General features: G+C 45.2%; 1 protein-coding gene across 2 annotated transcripts in view; it reads right to left on the bottom strand.

The window, feature by feature from the left end:
• Positions 1–849: 849 nt before the first annotated feature.
• The window catches only part of LOC128424811 (mediator of RNA polymerase II transcription subunit 13-like), a 74,701-nt gene continuing 57,793 nt past the window's right edge, over positions 850–17,757 (bottom strand). Inside the window, exons 5-31 of one of the 2 annotated variants that reach the window (XM_053411216.1) lie at positions 16,383–16,528; positions 15,491–15,697; positions 14,474–14,638; positions 14,058–14,214; positions 13,844–13,948; positions 12,576–13,226; positions 12,168–12,381; positions 11,622–11,700; positions 11,388–11,527; positions 11,148–11,226; positions 10,715–10,932; positions 9,394–9,572; positions 8,198–9,108; positions 7,899–8,078; positions 7,581–7,810; positions 7,279–7,477; positions 6,709–6,982; positions 6,360–6,612; positions 6,064–6,252; positions 5,751–5,974; positions 5,494–5,636; positions 5,129–5,287; positions 4,789–4,953; positions 4,405–4,568; positions 3,331–3,495; positions 3,092–3,201; positions 850–2,745 (exon numbers count right to left, since the gene is read on the bottom strand). In XM_053411216.1, coding sequence (XP_053267191.1) covers positions 2,613–2,745; positions 3,092–3,201; positions 3,331–3,495; positions 4,405–4,568; positions 4,789–4,953; positions 5,129–5,287; positions 5,494–5,636; positions 5,751–5,974; positions 6,064–6,252; positions 6,360–6,612; positions 6,709–6,982; positions 7,279–7,477; positions 7,581–7,810; positions 7,899–8,078; positions 8,198–9,108; positions 9,394–9,572; positions 10,715–10,932; positions 11,148–11,226; positions 11,388–11,527; positions 11,622–11,700; positions 12,168–12,381; positions 12,576–13,226; positions 13,844–13,948; positions 14,058–14,214; positions 14,474–14,638; positions 15,491–15,697; positions 16,383–16,528 — 5,839 coding nt within the window. In that variant the 3' untranslated portion in view covers positions 850–2,612. The remainder of the gene's footprint in view (positions 2,746–3,091; positions 3,202–3,330; positions 3,496–4,404; positions 4,569–4,788; positions 4,954–5,128; positions 5,288–5,493; positions 5,637–5,750; positions 5,975–6,063; positions 6,253–6,359; positions 6,613–6,708; positions 6,983–7,278; positions 7,478–7,580; positions 7,811–7,898; positions 8,079–8,197; positions 9,109–9,393; positions 9,573–10,714; positions 10,933–11,147; positions 11,227–11,387; positions 11,528–11,621; positions 11,701–12,167; positions 12,382–12,575; positions 13,227–13,843; positions 13,949–14,057; positions 14,215–14,473; positions 14,639–15,490; positions 15,698–16,382; positions 16,529–17,757) is intronic. The other variant, XM_053411217.1, reaches the window with a different exon arrangement.

The raw sequence follows: 17,757 nt of genomic DNA, 5'->3' as shown, positions 1-17,757 counted from the left end.
AAGTAGGAATACCACAGTGTGGAATGACTGCCTTTAAAGTAAAGGCCTTGCATTTACGGTAAAGGGAACAGAAGTATTGTAGTAAAAGGGAGCAAGTTTTCATATTTTAAATTCATCATGTGTTTTCAGCAAAAACCTTTAACCTGGAACTTAAAGCAACACATTGAAACCTAAAATAGCAGCTTCGAATTGATGGTACTCTGACTTGGAACAAGAAGAGTGGTCATTCTCACTCCAACTGCTGACATCAGGCCCGGCAAGTTTAGGAGCAATGTTGAGCTGTCGATCAGTTAAAAAGACTTACTGCTCTTGTGTCATCCATCGCTGTGATCCACGCATGAACGAGGAGGATAACAGCGATAAACATGGTGGAAGTGAAGCAGTTCATAGTAGAATTTGAATGTCGGGGTTACGGAGACTTGGATGACACCAGAGGAGCAGTATGGAGGCCTTTTATGTTCTTTTCTGTTGTTTCTTTACGTTTGAAGAATTGGCCACCAGTAACTTTGATTGTATTGGATTCGGCTGAATCACTGTTTAACCCTGAAACTCCAGAAGAGTTTTGTGAACTCAGACACTTCACCCACCACCTCCATCGGCGCAGTGGCCAGTAGATAGAGTGAATTTTCATTTTTGGGTGAACTGTACCTTTAAGGCATTGTCTTGTTTCTCTACGTGACACCTTATAACAGGGTGAGTCCCCATGTGTTGCTGCAGAGGGCGCTGTTGCTAACTTAAAGTTGCAATTTGTTGTTGTATCTGGCGTTACCTGTTCAGATAAAGTATTTTTAGGCAAATATAGAGCAGTATTAAAACCGTCTGTATTAAAAGAGGAAACCAAGAACAACATCATTTTAAAGAGTTTTAATAATTTACTAAAAAAGAGTGTAAAAGTAACAGATCTCTCCCAGTAAAGTGGATCTGTCTGATATTCAAAGTGATGAGAGATGTAACAATTGTTTTTGCAAACTTGCCCTTGTCTGTACATTTGTGTACACTTTACTTGGCAATTCAACCTCTTGGCTGTAATCAAATGGGTTTTGCGCTGTATACTATATATATATAGATATATAGATATATATATTTATATATATATCAAAAGCTCACAGCAAAAAAATACTTTGATATGAATCACTTGAAAGTAAACCAACCAGCATGAAATGTACAGCTTTAAGAAATTCCAAAAAACACAGCTGAAAAGTGTATATACAAACATGCTAGGAATCTAACAAAGAGCAGACCGGGTGGAGCTGGAGAGACGGGCCTTTCTAATGGTTTGCTTGACATCATTTCGGAGAGCCAATGAAATAAAGCATCATTTTTAAATATTTAATTTCCTTGCAACGTTCAAATACCATGTTTTTTTCTATTGCCTATTTCAAGTCTTTTAGCAGAAGAGGAACACTTTATAAATATACAGTATACTGTATCTCCTGCATCAGTTCGTTTAATTTAAACATTTAAATAAAAAGATGTTCAGTATCTGTAGAAAATAAAAAAGACAGAACAACTCCAATGCATTTTCTTTGATAAATGTTCATACTGTGTGTAGGGAGATGGTTGTGTCCCCCAGCCTTATCATTAAGTGCCTGCTTGGAAGAGGTAATATATATTTATGTATATACATATAGCATATCAAATTCTATGACATGATATAATTTGTATAAATATGGCATCTTTACAATTGCATTAAAATGACAAATTTTTATTTCAGATCCCAAGACAATTAACTGTCGACCGGGAAAAAAGGCCTTGTTTAAGTTTCTCGTTTTCTCATTTTAAATATTAAAAATAAGTCTCAATTCTTTGCAAATGTATGTCATACATTATAAACAACACATCTGCGCCTTAGCTGATCAAATATTTCCCATCGTGTTTCGCATCTACAACACTTTGGAAGGTGAGGAAAAAAGTGCCATTATCAAATGCTCCCTCTTTGGAGTAAATGAGGACGTTTGCCCTGTTCAGAGTAAAGGTAAGAGGTTCATCGACCGACTGCAAGTCCCAAGAAGCTCAACAGTGCAGCTCTGTACAAAAACATGTAAAAACATTAATGCGACATCGATGTAACAAAGCCATGGGCGTGTGTTGTCATGCCATTTTGCTGGTTGTACAACATGGAGTTAATGTGGCCCTGCACAGACGTCCCCTTTGAACAGGTGAGAATCAGACGCTGTCGCCCCTTGTCATCCACAGATTCTTCAAAATGCCACTGAGACGTGTCGCCCTTGTGGGACCTGGCGCTGCTTTGATCAGCAGAGAGTTAACGTTGTGATGTGTCAGTACAACGAGCACAGTTGGACAAACACATTTCTTCCTCAGAAAGCACCAGAACTGGCACATTGTCAGTTTTGAGGGTACGAACTGGATTTCCACCGAAGCCGCGTTGAACCCAAACTTATTGTCCGAAGCATTTCACTTTCCTTTGTCATCACATGCCAGCCCCTGGAGAGTCCGACGTGCCCTGTCCTTTTTTTGGCCATTAGAAATGTATTTCTACCCACAAGCAACAGAAGAGTTCTGGCGCTCTCTGGTGCCTGGTGGGAGGAAGTGTAGGCACGGAGGGAATAAAACCGTCTGTCCCCTACAGATGTCCTTCAAGTCTCCACTGGCTAAAGCATGTTCAGGATGGCATTGTACATTTGGATCAGCACAGCCAGGTGGACAGGCAGGCAGGACTGGCGGTCTTGGGTGGCAGGGGTGCACGTCAGCCAGGAGAGGGCGTTGTACTGTTCCAATACAAACCTGTGTTTGGAAAAAATATACAATTGAATCAAGGACAAATATTTATATTATAAAGTATAAGTATAATACATCTATTCCATATTCATTTAGCAGAGGTATGACATTTTCTTGGCTTATAATTATAAAGTAATAATTTTATGTCATTGTATGTATTTATACAGGATAAGGAGATGAGCCAAAGGGCTTTACAAACACAGCAAATGACAAACAATGCAAGTATGGATAGAAAGAAAGTAAAAAGGAGTGAATCAGGTGAATCAGGCTGAATTCAGATCTCTCACAATCCACTGCCCATTCACCAGCAGGGCTGTACAGTCTGAGGGGGTAATATGTGTAAAATATTTACCTGAGCACATCAGAGGTGGTCTTTGAGTCTAATGGGTGAGGGGTCCTCTTACTCTTGTCTGACACCAGCTCATCTGACTGGGTGATGGAGATATGGTGGTGGAGCGACGCCTGAAGTGAAGAGGAACAATGTAATGTTACATTTTAAAGCAAATGTTTCCCTATAAAAGTTTTTCTTATCCCTTCCAGCACACACACACACACACACACACACACACACACACGCAGCACTGCAAGTACCTTGAGGAAGAGCGGACACTGACTCTCAGCCTGAGGGCAAGAGGCCCAGAACCAGTGAGGGAGTCCGTTTGCTTGTGCAGTGGAGACGTAGTAACCCAGAGCCAGTGGCTGCTGCTTCAGCTCCTCCGGTGGATTGTCCCTGGACAGCAGGCGCTCTCCCTGGCTCTGTAAACACACAGGAATGAATTCACTGAAGTTTCACCAGAACTACCTGCGGTCTGAGCTGAACCTTAGAATTATGCTACGTCATATATATTCCTCGGTTAAAGTATGCAATCCTAGTAAATCCCAAAAGAAATATAGCGTCATACTGTAAAGTATAATTTTTAAATTATACATACAGCTACAGCCCCCTCATTTAAACAAAAAGTAATGGTTTGGACTGTCAAATTTCTATTATTTTTTTATGTAATTTTCTGCCTGCAGCTCAATGTGATAATGACACATACAGCACAAGGAGCTCACATGTTCGACCTATAAGTTGCTGATGTACAACTACACTTCGTCAGAGCCGTATCAAACCTGGTGTATTACAGGTTGTCAGCAAAGCGCCGTCTTCCCTTCGTGCCTCCGAGACAAATTCCTCTGCATCTATTATACTTGTCACGGCTCAAACTGTGATTCTTGATTTGATGAAGTGAAGTGTTGAGTGGCAATAAAGACCGCAGAGAAGTATGCATTGTTGTTGCACCAGATTACACCTATAATAAGCAACGAGGAGGCCAAAAAGGTCTAAACGTCAAATCATGACGTCTGAGCTCCAATAAAAAGTGTGATTATAGTATATGCTATTATTATTCTTATAATCAAACTCTGTGAAATCTGTGTTATTAAGTAAGACAACCAGGTCTTATGAAAACAGTATCTCACTTCTCTACTGTTCAGAGACAGAGCAGCTGAAAATCCCACAATTGTTAAAAGCAACGAATTATGGGTGAAATGCATAAATACACTAGTTTTTTCCCCCGTATGAAATGTATGAGTGTGGACATGCCATCCTTGTTTCTTTGTTACACGGTGTCATTTGCTACAACTGCAGGACGATTTCTTAGTTTATACCAATCACTGACTCACCCTGGTGTGATTGAAGTTGGATCCCATTCCCATCCCGGACGGAGAACCGGGCGAGGGCACAGGGGAGGTGTTGGGGGAAGGGTGGAGGTTCCCTGTGATCAGCATCATGTCGTGGCCGATGTCGTTCTCCAGCTCGTCGGGGAAAGGCAGATCAAACATGTCATCTGAGGGACGGAACACAGAAAGAACAGTGTCAGCACAGTCCCAGACGTTAATGCTGGTCATTTCTCACTGATACAATTAATACTACATCTTTAGTTCACTGCAAAATGGAACAAATGGCACAAAGATGCCCCCTGCTGGTACAAAATAATATCCAAACCATTCTCCAGCCAGGATCTCAAGTGACAACCACCGTTTGACTATGATCCTGCTAAACCTTACCATTATTGTCCTCTGTGGGGTAGGAGCTGGGTGCCAGCTGGGTGGTGGAAGAAGTAGGGAAGACGAGGATGTGAGTACAGGAAGCATCCTGAGGTGTGTTCAGCTGCGACGTCTGCAGGTTCAGAGCTGTGCTGCGTCCAAACACTGAGCCCATGGTCACTGCGTCTACACACACACACACAGAAACACAGCACAGGTCAGGTTACTGTGTTACTGTTGTGTTAACGTGATACTTAACTAGTGCACAGTAAGATCTAATATTAATATCAACCTAATTATGACCACAAAGATCACAGTTATAATCGTCTTTTAAGACAGACTAAGTGGACGGATTACTAACCAGGCATGATGACAAAGGAGCCCTGTGGCTCCATGGCTACCAGGCAGGCGCTGAGAATGCTGGGAGATTCGGCAGCTGAGATCCCGCACATGCGACAAGCCTCCCTCAGCTGGCGCCCTATTGAATGGAGGGAGTGTTCCCCGAGCAGCGAGCTCCAGTCTGATAGAGAAAGAGAGAGGGAGGTGAAAAGTCTTTTAGTGAATATTTCCCCAGTTAATTCCACCTGTTAAGAGACATCAATACATTAAATGAGAATACAAAAGTGGATAGAACAACTATAAAACACTTTAAAATAAGATAATAAACTAATAATTTGATTATATGATAATCAGTTTGAGGTCTTCTCAAAAAAGTAGGTCACTCACCTTTTAGCTCCCCATGCCCGAGTCTGCCTAATCGACCAATCACAATCCTCCATGGCAGTGAGGTCATCTGGATGATGCCAATACACCACTCCCACAGCTTCTGCAGTCCCATCTTCCTCGCTGAAACCTTTGGTCGCCGCGCTCTGAGGAGAAACACGTTACGATGTGAGATATAAGGGGTCATAACATTAAACCGCATGTCGTGCAAGAACAGCAAAAGTTGCACACAACTAAGATGGTAAACGACCCTAACTCACCTATTGGGTACATCAATGTTGATGATACAGGACTCCAGGAGCTCCCCCTGCCGGTCGGTGCAGGAGACCAGGATCCAGCGCTGGTCATGTGATAGGCAGTATCCTACATAGAGGACGTTGTATCTGGGAGGGATCTCTGCCCATATCTCTCCTTGCTCTGGCTGCTTGGGACGAGCTGGAGTAAGGATGAACGGGGCCGTGTAGAGCTGCAGCGGGCTCGGATGCTGGAGGAGGAAAAGAACAAAGTGTGAGCAAGGATTTTTAGTTTATACGCATACAATGATGTGACATATGCACTTTTTGTTATACTCGCCTCTGGACCTTTAAGCACAGAGTTGACAGTGGACACTGGTCCAAAGCCAGTGAGGGACTTGATGGGTGTTTGCTGGGGCAGCAGACGTCTGCACTGGGAGTAACAAGAGAAGGCCATGGAGCGCAGGTGCTGCAGGTACAGGTGACTCTCCCCGCTGGCTGGCTGCAGAAGATACTGGCATGGCACCACCTGCATAAAGTAAAGACAGAAGACGTAAAGAAAAGATTGTGATGATCTCAAGAGCGAGAGCAACTTCTGTTCAACGCAATCCGTAGTGGACCTAAGAGCGTTCGTACCTGTAGCACCAGTGCAGGTCTCATCACCTCAGGCAAAGTCTGGAGCATCTCTGTGTAACAGCGAAGGAGCCCAAGCAGCCAAATGCTACCGGCCTCTACCTCGTCGCCCTCCTCTTCCTCGCCGCCTTCGCCTCTCGCTGCACTTGAGCTGAGAAAAGCATCCACTATGTAAATGACAACCGCTGGTGGGTTGGAGTGGCTGTCCACTGAGTCAGCCAGGGTTGGGATGCCGATTCGAGCCTGCTCTGCAGTTCTGGAAGAGAGCAAGAGAAGAGAGAAGTCGTACTAGCTCAGACGTGAGGAGCAGTCAGTGAGATCAGGTCAGTTCCAGCGATAACTCAGGTCTTACAGCTCAGGGGGTTCTGCTGGTGTGTTAGCTGGTGGCGTGGCGCTAGAAGACCCCTTAGAGTCGCTGGTTCCTCCTTGAGTCGTCTCCCCTGCTGGGCCTGAGGTCGCTCCCGTTGGGGTCGGAGCGCTTGATGAGCTGACAGGACCTTGGGCTTGCTCTCCTTCAGGAGCCCAGGCTTGAGTCGGGCCAGACGAGGCCGGCTGGACTGAGGACGTGTTGTTAACGGGAGGCAGCAGGAGACTGCTGTCCAGAGGCAGAGCTGAGAGCTGGGGACCTGAGAGAAGGAAAACATCTCTCTCAGCAATTTACATGTAACAGAAGTGGGTTGGGCACGAAGGACGACAACACAATACACAGTTTTCTAGTATTAAGTTGCTCCTGCGGAAACACAATAATGCAATGCAAAACAACACTTTGAGGGGCAGACGGGCAAAGCTACGGAAGCCCAGGAGGCAAAATAATTCCATAAACTAAGAACATAATACAAATCTAAAAGGATTACTTATTAAATGCATTTCATATATGCTATTATCTGTTAACTACAAATGAAAAAAAAATTAATATTCTCACCTAGCTGCTGCTTGCAGGCGTAAGCATAGAGTTTAAGTTTGCTGAGGTTATCATTGTGCTGCTGTCCAGCCCAGGGTCCAGTCAGCCACTGCTCCACATCGAGCTCCTCCAGCTTCTCCGGCTCCACGTCCTCCCCCACACGCACAAGACCCTCCCTGGAAACCTTGGCCAGAGGACGGTGCTTCCCAAGGCGGCAGGTCTGGGAACGAAGTCAAGATAACAGTTCATTCTCTCATTAGAGACGTCAATCACAATAAACCTTCATCGGGATGTTCCAAATGTGTGTTCCCGAAATGACCTACCTCGTAAACAGCGCTGAGCTCCTGGAAGAAGGCCCGGGCCGCCGCCAGCAAGGAGGGGCTGTTGGGGCACAGCACCAGATAGGCCACGTCCCGCTGCCCGCCGTACGGCTCCAGTAGCAGCTTCTCCCAGAATGGTAACGCTAAAGGGGACAACGCTAAAAACTCCTTCTCTCGGTCGTAGCCCAGTAACACCGTAGGGATGGGTAAGGGCTCCGGGGACTCTTCCGAACCTTTGACAAGTAGAAATAAGGATATATTCAGTTTGCTGCAACCTGACAACGTCCCTGAGACTGTAGGGAAGTGTGTGTGCTGGCTCACCATAGGAGCCTCTCCCAGCCATCTTATGGAACTGCTGCCAGGTGAGCGGGCCTTGAACGTGTTGGATGTTTTCCCAGGTCCGTCCTGTTCTCTTCTTCTGGATGGCGTCCTGTAGGAAAGGCTGCAGGGACAGCAGCATACGAACCATATCCTGGGAGGACAACTTGCTCATGTCCACCACTGTGGAGACACACACACACAAGCATCAAACAGTTTATGATCAGTAAATCATTGGTTGACTTATGGTAGTTTGTCGCAGATGTTATTCAGATCCCTTCCATGGCAGCTGAGCCTCTTACCATTAGTGTGCGGCCAGGAGTGAAGAGCTGTACTTCTGACAACAGCTGGATCTACTTTCCCTCCTGTGGAGTTATCCACATACTGCAGCCCCTGTTCCAAGGCATTGTAACACTCCACGCAGGCATCACTCCCGTCTGCCCACTGCTTCTCAGACATCCAGCTCTGCAGCAGTGCCCCCTTGCGGCCGTGACAGGAACAGCTGAGAGGGAGGTGCAGTGCTGTCAGGGAGGAAATGGGCTGGGAGCACTGCTCCTGCAGAAGAATCATGACCGCTGGCGATGCCGGCGCCGCGTCCTGAGGCCGCTTGGCCCTGGGGTCTCTCATCGTTGGGTCCCGCCGGCAAAGAGCCAGCCTCCTCTCGGCTGCCCGGCCCACCTCAGAAGTCCGACCGTATATATCCAGCTCGTCCTCCAGGAAGAGGCCCGTGCCGTGGGCCAGCCGCCTGTTCACGATGGCACTGAAGCCACACATACAACGGTACTGATCTTCGCAGGTGGAATCGGGGATGTACACCCCCACATCTGCTCCTTTGACATTCATATTGCAGGCACAGATACAGCAGCTGTCAAAGTTGCGATCCTTGAAGACATTGAGGACGGAGTCTGACAGGAGCAAGATAGAGTACAGGCTGTGGGCCTCGGGCAGGGAGGGTCCTGGCCGGGCTTGGGGCTCGACAGAGCTGAGAGGCATGCTGCTGGAGGCAGGTGAGCTGAGCTCGGTACCGTCCTGCTTCACCGAGCCATGCCCAGAGCTTGCAGCGTTGATACCCCGCGGCGTGCGAGGGGTGCGTGGCGTGGGCACGGAGAAGCGGGGAGTGGCAGGAGACGGGAGGATGCCAACCGTGGTGCCCACAGAAGCAGAGTTGCCGCTCATCTGGCCATACTCCTGGTCTGTGACGCTGGGGACGTTTCTGGAAAACGCACAATAAATGAAAAAAACACAAATGGTCAGATAGAGAAATAAGATTATTGTAAGTCTCTGGTGATTGGTTATTCTGCTCTTTAAAAGGTCACGATGCTGCTTCACACCTGAACAGCGCAAAATCCTCAGAGCACTGCAACTCTCAATAGAGGCTAAAAAGTCACACATTCATCCTTCAGACACCACATAGTCCTGCACAACATTTATAAAAGGTTTAAAGATATTGACATGATGAGATTATGAGATGTTGTGCTTGTGATCGCTGACAACTCACGTGTATCCATCCTTGATGAAAGGGTTATTCTGGGGATGCATGACTGCAGGGAAATGCTCCATTTTGGGCATGAGGGCCCAGGATGGACGGTAGTAACACTGGTCAGGAAGCTTGAGTGGCGGTAGAGTCTGGCTGGGTAGGCAGGACAGTGGAGCAAACATGGAGGAACCTATCTGTGGCTGGATTAGAGGGAAAAAATATAAGATTGTGTTGCAGTTACAAAGAAACATGATGCATGATACAGAACCGAGCACGAGTCGAGTTGTGTGCCAGAGGCCGTTTAGTACTAATCTCGCTGTCACTGTCACAAATCAAAATAAAGTTGTGACATCATTTTTTTTGTGGGGACTATTTTCAGCAGCAGATTATTGCATTTGTAGCTCTAGTTACTATTTACACTAGCAGGGGTGTGTATGGAATATCAGTACGATAAACAACAAGAAAATAAACAGCACCCAGTGCAGCACTGAAGCTCACTGGTGCACATGGAGCTTTAAGGCAGAGTAATAAGCAGCTCATGGCTTGATTACAAAAGCGATAAATCCAATGTTGTAGTTTTCTTTTCAAGCTGAACTCCTCAGTCATTTATTTATTTTGGTTATTCTGTTCAATTTGTTCAAGTCTGTTAAATCCAAAAACAAATTACACACTAAAGACACATTCTAAGAACAGAAAATCAGAAGGAAGAAACATCTTATATTACCTTTCCCTTTCATATAAATAACATAGCCTTAATACAGATGGTCATTCCTTTTCATTCACTTCATTTTCACATCAATTATACATTAATGAATAGCCTTCATCATAATATAAATAATACTCAATAAGTTCATTGTCGCATTATTTGTTCTTAAAAAAGTCTTGAATTGAATAATATTTTAGAAAAATGTTAAATCATTTCACTGAGAAATTCAATGTTTCTCTAAAATGTTGTCAATTCGAATTTCAAACCAAGATCAAATCCTGTTTGCATGTTTCACATGATGAGTTAAAGATGCCTGTTGTTTGGAGGAGCTTGTTTTCCGTGCACAGATGCACCTAATGCTGTCCACTAAGTGCAGTCCACTATAATTAGCATCTCCCAGCTCACAGAGCCTGCAGTCAGTGCAGATGTCTGACTCACACCACACAGAGAGTTAATTAGCCAGGTTCAGGTATCAGTGAAACAATTCCAACATGAAGAGCCTGACCAGTCGCTCGGTCAACAAGTACTTGTACTGACTTTCCCTTCATGACATACATCTATGGATTTTCTCTCAAAACGTGTGATGCACAAAGCTCAGTCTGCTGCTTTATGTGTTTATAATTCGCCCCTCCTCACCTTGAGCTCCTCCTGCCTGGGGCTGGCCATGCCCTCATCCATCTCCATCCTGTACTCATTGAGGTGCATGGCGGCTAAAGTCGCCATGTGGTCGGCTGCTCCGCTGGGTGCGGGGGGCTCTTGGCTGGGGATGTCACGATACGTCGTGATGGGGGAGAAGGCCGGGTGCTGCTCGAGAGAGGGCGGGGTGGGAAACATCCGCTGGAGGTCTGCTACTGCTGAAAGGAGAGAGACGAGGAGGTGAGGAGACGGGGAGGAGAGACAAAAAGAAAGGAAGAGATTCACAGAGGTTTAATAGGATAAAGAGTTTGTAACTTCTATTTCCCAATAAATATTACCCCACATGGAAGTATGAATAGAGTTGTTGTGAATAAAAACTGTGACTAAAATGTATTTAATCAAGAGCAACTGAATATGCATCAGTGTGACTCACTTGATGGATAAGGTACTGCAACTCTCCCTTCCTTCCCATGGGGGCGATCTTCAGTCGACAGCGGCTGCTTCGTTGAGTGCTGGTTGGGGTAAACAGTCGACAAATTATGACACACAAAATCAGAGGATCTTCACTGCTTCAGAATATTAAACTCTAAATGGTACTTAGACCTGATATTAGTGCAGCCGCTCATATTTAAGTCATGCGGGTCTATAATATACATAAACTCTGATGTCTCACCCCCAGCTCGTCCTCGTCTTCATCAAAGATGTTGTCGAGATCAGAGATGTTCACCACCAGATCCTTTTCTCTGGTCAGAGAAGGATTCGCTTTGGCAGCTGCGTCGTCCTGACCCGATTCATCTCCAGCCGCACAAACATCTTCAGACAAACAGTTTAATGTGAAACATCCCACTCTGAAATATGGGTTTCATTTAGTTTCCTGTTGGCAATGTACACGATGACTGTGCCTCACCTGATTTTGGTGCCGAGTTAAAAATGGACATAGCGTCTTTCCCATCGGGCAGCACTCCATTGCTGGTGATTTCTTCTCCCTGGTGAGAAAAGAAAAAGGAATATTATCAGTTCAGTTCAATACTTTTTTTTGTAGAATCTTAAATGTGTCATGAGCATTAAAATTTAAAGTTGTGATATATGATGTTTTCAGCCACTTGAGGGCAGCAGAAATAAACGGTGAACACAACTCTGACACACTATCATCACTTTCTAAGTTAAGCTGGCGAATGTGTTATCATATAGTTGTTGGTTTCTACATCAAGCAGATATACAGCAGCATTAGCATTCATCTGCTGTGTGCATGGGCAGCTGGCTAACATTAAATCCAATATTCAGTGTCTTTTAGTTTCTCGTTTTTTGTCGTGAAAAATGAGAGAAATGCCGGTGATACTTCTCTGTGGGTTCATCACTATAACACTCCACCCTCACATTAAAATAATCATCTGATCCATACTAAAATAAAAGATTCTTTTCTGAATCTCTGTGACTGCGTGTGTATTTCTACCTTGGCCTTCTTGCTGGGTTCTCGTCCTTGGCCCTTTAACCGTTTGGAGGAGGAGAAAGTGTACTCGATGTCTCCTTCCTTAAAGTCGTAGGGATCCTCCCCGGCCTCGCGCAGTGTCTCCACACCCGGCTGCTGGAACAGCCCCAACGTGTGGATGTGTTCCTTCACCCTGTCCTCTGAGATTTTAAACCTTTTGAGAGTCTGGGTGTATAGTCTGGAGAAAACAAAGAGACAAATGTGATCACTCAGTGATAGTAGTAGGAATTCATTCTATCTGTATGGTCTTCTTTAATATTTTTCTCAAGTATAATGTCATATTTCTAGAATAACTTCATTGATTGAGTCTTAGCTCCGTATTTCTAGAAGCCTTGGACCTCGATACACACTTCTGTCATTTCTCTCTCCTACCTCTTTAGCGGAGCTCCTTCCATGAACGCCTCCGTCTTCACTTCCTCTAATTTATCAGCAGGGAGTTCGGGGGGTCTGAAGTCAGTCTTATCAGTTCTGGGCGTCCTGAAGCCTCTCCACCAGACGGCTCCACTCTCCCTCTGCCTCAGGAGAGCTGTATACACAGCTGTCTCGCTGCTAATCAGCCCCAGACCTGACACTCCGTCTGGACACATAGGCATATCCACAGGCCCGTCCAGAACCTCTGGGTCCTGCACCCGGGGGTGCGGGCTGAGCGTGGGTGGTAGCGGAGACATCGGTGAATGGAGGAGGGACTCGCCAGCTTTCCTGGAGAGCGTTTTGGGATACTTGCAAGTCGGCAGCGCGGCCAGAGGCTCCATGGATGGATCCAGCGCCACAAGACCCCCGAGCTGGGGCCCTCCTGGCGAGTCCTGTTCCAGAGGTGAGTCCTGCGTGACGGATAGACGGTGGTGGAAGGAGATCATGGCTGGCCTCTTTGACTGTTTGTCCGCCTTCTCTGTCTTCTCACTTGTCTTGTGTTTGGGCAGGGAGGGAGAGTATATTGACGGGCCGGAGGACTGAGTGGTGTTGGCACTGGTCTGGGTGTTGGCACTGGATGTGTTGGTCAGGTTTAGCTTCTGCTGCCTCACCCTGTAGCAAAGTCAAGAAAATACACAAGATTACAATCAAACTGAAGAGTCTTGTTTTAAACAAATGTATTATTTATGTTTTTAATGAGCCCTCTTCTAAGCATAAAAGTCTTCAAAAAGATTAACTATTAGAAGCGTTTTTGCTTCACTATCAGAGTAATGGGAGACCTTGATCTGCAAAATCTCCCACTTCCATGTTTTACAGGTCATTCAAAAAAAATAACAGGTTGAGCTCATCTTTCTTATAGCAAATTCATTTTCATAATACAGTTTTTTTTGTCTTTTGTGCAGAACATTGACAGACTTTGATTTTAATTAATCTCAGTGATCCTATGTTTGAAGATGCTCAAACATGCTGGAGGCCATTCAAACTTATCAATTACTCTGCTATCATCAAAAATATGACTAATCTTGAACTCCACATACTTGTGAATACTGTATGGTATGTTGTCATTGCTGGAAAAAGTTAAAATCCTTGAACATCTCTTTATTGGAGCATCCGGGATTTGAAAGGCCTTCTATCAAAACCTATTTCTTTTGTGACGAACATGAAATCCGAGCTCAGATACTGTACACGTGACGCTGATATCGAACAGCTCGGCTGCCGCTCTGTTCTACCTGGAGCAGCTGCAGGGCGCTCTCGCTCCCAGATCATTGAAGTCCCATGTGGTAACTCCATTTGGCACTTCCTTCTTAGGCGTTGAGTCAGATGGTGGATTCGGTCTGCGGGGAACAAACAGATCCATGAGGGCTGCGGCTCGACTGAAATCGCCGCACTTCAGCGATAAACGCACCGAACAGAGTCGACAAACTTGGTAATGGTTCAACGTACACATGCTGAGGCTGGCTGAGGTAGCACTCCCTCCAGGCCTGGTGCACCACCTGACACGTGAGTTTCTTCCCAGAATGCTTTGGGCTGACGCTAGCGACCCCCATGCTGCTGTCCATCGTGGGAACACTGGAGACAGAGGTCACAAAGCCACTGTCCGCTGCAACGATAAAAGGTGGAACACACATTAAAATACTGGACTTGACGTACTTCAGCCATGATGTTTAATGTGATTTTCCTTTACTGGTTTTGAAAATTTTGGGGAACATTCTGGATTATGTAACTACACAAAACAACACAACATATATAGCAATATCTTCAAATCCATGCATTTCAGGTACCCTTTTCTGTGATGTGTCTAAACGTCAATAAATCTGCATAATGTGGTATCTAATGTTATAAGTGTGGGTCTCTGTTACCGGAGCAGGGCTGTTCCGGGGACGTTGGCGGTGTGAGCGGCACGCTGCAGTGGTTCGATTCCCTGCTGAGGCCCTGAGCCGCAGGAACAGGTGGAGGCTGCTCCACCGGTAGGTCCCCCTGGGCAAGCAGCACAAAAGCAGCTGGGTAGGTCATCCTCACTCCACCTAGGAAGATAGAAGAGAAGAGATTTATTTGTGATTATGATACAAGAGGATTGGTCGCTGCTCACTTTTAACGCCAAGATTTATTCAAACTGTAAAAAATAAGTTGTTTTTATTGCGCTTTAAGATATCAACACCCTCCCCAATGTTTCTATTCATATATATTTTGCTGAAGAAATGATATGTGAACCAGACACTCCTGATATTGGGTGGCAGCAGCTATATAATTACGTATATCCTATGGATTAGCTCCTTATCCACTGATGTGATCACACACTTACTGCTCATATAAAACATATGATCTTAAATCCCTTTGCACTCACAGCTCGACTCCAGTTTCAGGCAGCACATCCAGACAGGCTTTCCTCTTTAGATGTAAAAGCCACTGGTATCCATGGGAGTTTTGATTATAATCAGGTCAAACCAATGCTCTGGGATCAGACTGATTAGACAAAGCTGTTAAAGTAACTCCCTGCGGCTTCTGCAACGACTTCCCTATCGCTCCTCTCCGCCTCTCCTCTCCTCCCCTCCCCTCCCCTCCCCTCTCCTCTCCTCTCCTCTCCTCTCCCCCTGTGCAGTCATTTCCTCCTTTCCTCTCCGAGACGTGCTAAAAGGATCACTGCAGCAGAGGGACATTTCAATAGCTGCCCATACACTGCTACATCAGCTCAATCTGCCAGAGTCCACATGGAGACCGAGGGTTATCCATGCGATGTTGATCCCTTAGTGTTTGCTTTAGCAGAGCAGCATCACCGTGGTCTAATGGGCTTTTATTACTCTGCAACTGCTGTGCAATCACACAGTGTAACGTTCAGAGCATTATTCTGCTACTGGAGATGTTGACTTTGTCCTCACCTACGATGACCTCCACAGCCACGTGACTGTTGGGACCGTAGGCCTGACTTGCTTCCTCTTTCTCCTTCTCTCCGCCCCCCTCTTTCTGCTGGAGCACCATGGGGTAGAAGTAGCTCCAGTCCTCCATCAGCTTCCGTACGGCCGGGTCACTCATCTTGTAGGCCTGACCGGTGAGAGTGCCACTCAGACCGTATGGACTCAGGATCACTGCAGAGGGAGAAAACACACTTGAAAAGGGGTTTCTGGTGCTGGCTCACCTTAAAGCATTCATTACACCTAGACAAGCATCTGAAAAGTACAGTCCGTTTTCAGAGGGCTCCTTTAACTTTTCAATAAACTTACATTATTTAAAATGTTTGTTATTAAGTAGCCAAATCAAAATAAAAGATAAGCTTATTTACTCTTAAATATATTTTTCTATTCTTGCTCCACTCTATTAAATACTTTTGTTTTGTTTGATCTTGTTTGGTTCATGTAACCTTGTAACCCTTATGAGTATCATTATTATCATTATCATTACACTCCACTACAGTTCAAACTGAAATATTATACTTTACAAGCACATAAAACATGAAGATTTTTAATTAATCAAACCTTTCTAGAGGTAAAGATATCCTCACTTTGACCAACTTTAAGAGTTTACTAACATACATATGCATAGTAATAATAATCTGTATCTTTCTCAATGCATTTACTGCCATGAATTCATCCTCCACTACTGCTAATTTGTTAAATACACGTCATGTTTGGACAATGCAACACTTGTTCATCACTAGTGTAACACATATCTGCTTGTACTTCATTGCAGTGCATTCTCACTGAACATCGTTCACAGTTTTGTTGCTGTGCACATAAAGCCCCTAGAGGAAAACAATGGCTTTTGTGGTGTTACCTTGCACTGGCGTAATGGAGGTCTGCACAAGACGGATGTGGTGTTCTGTGATGTGGTACGCGGGCTGGTGCTGGGCGATCTCCACGCTCGTGCACACGTTGCTCTCCCCGTGGAGGAAGAAGGTGAAGGAACATGACAGGTGTTCACTGGGGACAGAGGACGGCAACGGTTTAAATCAGGAGAGCACAGAGAGAAGGAAGCAGCGCAGGGAGTTTATATCTCCTGTGTGTCGGCTGTGAGCTGATCATGATCATCTCTGGGTATCATAAAAACAAATCAAATGGCAACATGAACACGCACTGTAAAAACAATCTGTATGAGAATCAACCTTCAGACAACCGTTTACATATTTAAACTGACACTTGAATTGAAACACAATTCCATTTATTTATGTAAACCTTCAGATGAAATAAACTAATAATCAAAATCTATTGGAAAAACAAATGTACAATGTGAATGTAGTCTTTCAGGAAGTGCCGTGACAGACGAAAAGTACAATTCTCCAAACACCAATTAAGAGGCCGCGCTAAAAATGTGACTTGTAAAAGCCTTGCGTTGATCATCTTCATCATTTCCCATGTAGGCTCCTTATTGCAGATATAAATCCTCATTTGTCTATGACTGATTGTGGTGACTGCATGTTTACATATGCACAGCCCTCTTTATTACACAGCTCAGGCATTCTTCTTTTTTTTTTAATCATAGAGGAGTAATTGTTGGGGCGTTATTGCAATCTATATACCAGTGGGCGGGCTGGACATCATTAACTACCAACACGGCTTCACTGATGTATATTTTTAATCTATAAAGCTCCTTACCACCTTGGTTTATATATATCAGACTGACAATAAAGTCAGCAGGTACCGTAATCTCCTTGTGATTGCCCTGCTGCCTATGCAATATCTCCTTTGCCCTGAGGGAGCCGGACCTCCATTTGAGCCGTAATGGATCATCAAATTCAATAAAATGGTCAGTTCCACAGTTACTCATGGGCAGAGCTAAACAGTCATGAGGGAGCCAAAAAATCTTGTGGCGCCAACCGCGGCGGCCTGCAGGTGGCGCTGAGCGCACCTGAAGCAAGAGGAGGCCAGTTTCTCTGCTTCATCAACATTCCTGATGCTGGCAGAGAAAAGCATATCCTCCTAACAGCAGGTGGTTCCAACACAGGTCTGCACAATTACAGGAGGAAGAGCAGAGCTGAGGCACATACGTATGCATGCACAAGCCTGCAACACACACCAGGCGCACCAGCACATGTCGCCCTCACACCTACAGGCGCACACAGACACACACACAGACACAAACACAGCAGCAGCAGCAGTTCATCGTCTCCACAATTCACATCTCTGCAAAACATGAGTCAAAATGCTTTCAA

This window comes from Pleuronectes platessa, chromosome 19, assembly GCF_947347685.1.
Source record: "Pleuronectes platessa chromosome 19, fPlePla1.1, whole genome shotgun sequence".
Taxonomy (NCBI): Eukaryota; Metazoa; Chordata; class Actinopteri; order Pleuronectiformes; family Pleuronectidae; genus Pleuronectes; species Pleuronectes platessa.
This window is presented reverse-complemented; position numbering and strand designations above follow the sequence as displayed.